The 3,026-nt window shown below is 54.5% G+C and overlaps 1 protein-coding gene across 1 annotated transcript in view; it reads left to right on the forward strand.

Moving 5' to 3' along the window:
* The window catches only part of IMPDH2 (IMP (inosine 5'-monophosphate) dehydrogenase 2), a gene marked incomplete at its 5' end in the record, with an annotated part of 10,430 nt that overhangs the window by 5,920 nt on the left and 1,484 nt on the right, over positions 1-3,026 (forward strand). The window contains 1 exon segment of the mRNA XM_009072411.1: positions 2,792-2,935. Within this exon segment, the coding sequence (XP_009070659.1) occupies positions 2,792-2,935 (144 nt within the window).

Here is a 3,026-nt window from a genome sequence, read left to right on the forward strand (position 1 = left end):
GGGGTTTCTCTGTCAGGCCACTCTGTCTCGGGTCATCTTTCTAGGGAGGTTGTGGTCTCCTTGGGCTAAGGCTTCCCCATAGCCAGAGCAGAGCCAGGATGCACGTGTCCTACCCTGGCTCTGAGACAAGGACCTGCTGAGGCACGCTCTGGTCTGCAGTGAGGTGGATGTCTCACCTCCCAGCTGCACCGGGAGGTGAGACTGGGGGCTGGTTTTGGGGAAGAAGCAGAGCAGAGGTAGAATGTGGTGCTTTACAGGAGATGTGGTTGCAAAACTCTTGACTGCAGCTCCCCAGGTTTTTGGCCCTCTTAAGGGCAAGAACTCTGGATTTTTAGGTCAGGGGATCACCTCTCTGGGTGGCTGCTGGGGCAGGGTGAGCATGCGCTGTGCACAGCCAGGCCTGGCTGGCTTGGATCTGGCCTCTGGCTTGGCTTGGGCTAGGAAGGGTCTACAAAGTCAGCTCTGTCCCACACCGTATGCTCTGCCCAGTAGCAGGTCACTGCTGGGGTCCTTTGTTCTGCTGCTGTTCTTCTGTCTCTAAAATGTATGTGTTTGTTTTTGTTTAGCTGCTCCAAAGATCCCTCCAGACCTAAAGTCCCACAGCCCCAAATGCCCTTCTACTGTCACGGGCACCTATAGTAAGTCACTTGCCCTGTTCCCAACCCTAATTATGTGTCTTGAAGCAGGACCCTGATTTGGCTGCACATGGCCCTACTGCTTGTTTGAGAATAATTTAGCTGTAGATGCACTTGGGGTTTTGTGGCTTTGGATACTGGTTTTGAATCTGAAATGAAAGCTGAGAAGCCTTTCTGATTTCCTAAAGCAGAGTCTGAACTGTCCAAGCTGAGGGAACTCAGGCCTTTCTATTCTCCACTCCAAAATCCAGTTAGGAACCTGTACTGGGCTTTCTGACTGTATCCCTGGCCAGACATACTCCTGCTGATCCAGTGCTGGGAGGTGATCCCTGGGCAGTCCTGGATCGTACGCAAAATGTGGCCCCAGTTATGGGGAAATGGTGCACTGGCCAAGCTCCCCTTGGAGCTGACTCCTTTGGGTTATGGAGGGACTTCTCTGCCCAGACACCTTGGCAGCTGCGTACCAGAACTGCATCTTTCCCCACCAATTCCTGTGGAGAGAAGGGGCTCTTGCCTGCCCAGCACAGGGTGCAGCATTCTTTGTTCCATAGTTCTCTGATGCTACTGGATCAAGCAGCACCCCCCAGGCAAGCCTTAGGCTTTGTCCTTTCTCCTGGTTCTGACACCATAAAGGGAAAGGTTTCTGTTGCAGATCCTGGAAGGTTTTCTCTAGCAGATGTTCTCCTAGGGCCACCCTTTGCTGATACTCTAAAAGGGGCAAACCCTCACTATGGCCACGTGGTGTGTGTGTGCTCTGAGTCCTGCTTGAGCAGCCTGTGCTCTGAGGCTGTGGCACTGGGCACTGGGACGCTCAGAACCGCGCGATGCTCCCAGGGGCCCTGAGCCAAGCTGTGCCTTAAAGGACTGGTCTCCGTGGTTGTTCTTGTGAGGTTTCTGCAGGCCCTGCACTGGCTATGGCACAATCCCATAGATCCTGGATTTGAGGCCCTCCAAAACTGAGTACTTCTCTCCACAGAACACTTCCCCTGCAGTGCTTTGCAGCTGCAGTGTGGCCTTCAGCAGTGTGGAACCGAGTGAGACCATCTCTTTAAGACTAAGGGCATTGATGATAAAGCTGGCAGCCTCTCCCTGGCTGGCTGAGCTCGAGCTGAACGCTGGGGTCTGTTTGATTAAATTCAGTCCTCTCATGATCTCAGCCTGCAGTCTGGCTTCTCTCCCTCAGCAGCTGCTGCTGAGCACTGGGAGTGGAACAACTCAGCCTCCCAGCCTCGGCAGGCCTATGCCAGGGATGTGCTGCCAGCACTGCTGCCAGGCAGGCTGAACCACACCTGGAGTTCACGCTCCGAAGTACTAATCCTGCATGGCCTTAATCTTACCCAGTGTTTGGAACTAACTGTGACTGGAGAAAAGGCTTCCAGTTAATTGTGGGGAAGTGAAATCTCCCTGAGAGAAGCTTATCTCAGCGTTCTTGCATGCCTGTGGCTGACGAATGTGCTACAAGACATGCCCTGTGCTGGTTTTCCTCATGTAATGGGAAGCTGCTAACTGCTACCAACTGGGAAGAAGAAGTAAATTCAAAGCTAGTAACTCCCTCCCCACCGGGCAGCTAAACTTGATGGAATCCTTGCTATGTTGCAGGGCAGGAACATAAATTATCAAATCTTCCTGTTTCCTTTTCCACTGCTGCATGTGTGTTTGTTTGTGTATGCAGATGTAGATGTATAGATAAAAATATATCTATACATACACAGACATACAAGCTGTCTCCCAGCCACTTGCCTTTCCATGCAAGGAGCACATCGTACAGCTGCTGGGTACATGGAGAAGGGGTCTGGCACCACCAGGAGGGATTTAGCAATGGGACATGGCTACATGCCAGGGATGCTCTGGAGAGGGGCTTGGAGAGTCTGCTCCGCTTCCTTCCCAAGCTCCCCACACATCTGCTGTGCACCAGGACACAAGTCTCGACTGGCCTCAGTCCCAAGGTCACTCACAGCTTTTTTTGGAGTGAGGGTGTCCCAGCAGGCATTTCCTGGGCATCTGCTTCTCTTGCAGTTCAGCCTAGGGAAGGAGCATCCAGGGATTTGTGCGGTTGTGAGTGCTGGAGCATGTGTGTGCTGAAGCCTAGCAGGGCCTGCTGGGGAGGGCCGTGGTGCCGCGTGGCGCTGAGCCTGTCCTTGCTGTCTGCCCCGCAGTGCTGGCGTGTGGCCGCCCCCAGGCCACCGCGGTGTACAAGGTGTCCGAGTACGCGCGGCGCTTCGGAGTCCCCGTCATCGCCGACGGAGGCATCCAGACGGTCGGGCACATCGCCAAGGCCCTGGCGCTCGGGGCCTCCACAGGTGAGCACTGTTGTGGGGAGTCTCCCAGGAAGTGCTTCCATATGGCATCACAGTCTGGCCACGTGGGCATTTACCTGCGCGTGGCTGGGGG

Source organism: Acanthisitta chloris, unplaced genomic scaffold (genome assembly GCF_000695815.1).
Source record: "Acanthisitta chloris isolate BGI_N310 unplaced genomic scaffold, ASM69581v1 scaffold36453, whole genome shotgun sequence".
NCBI lineage: Eukaryota > Metazoa > Chordata > Aves > Passeriformes > Acanthisittidae > Acanthisitta > Acanthisitta chloris.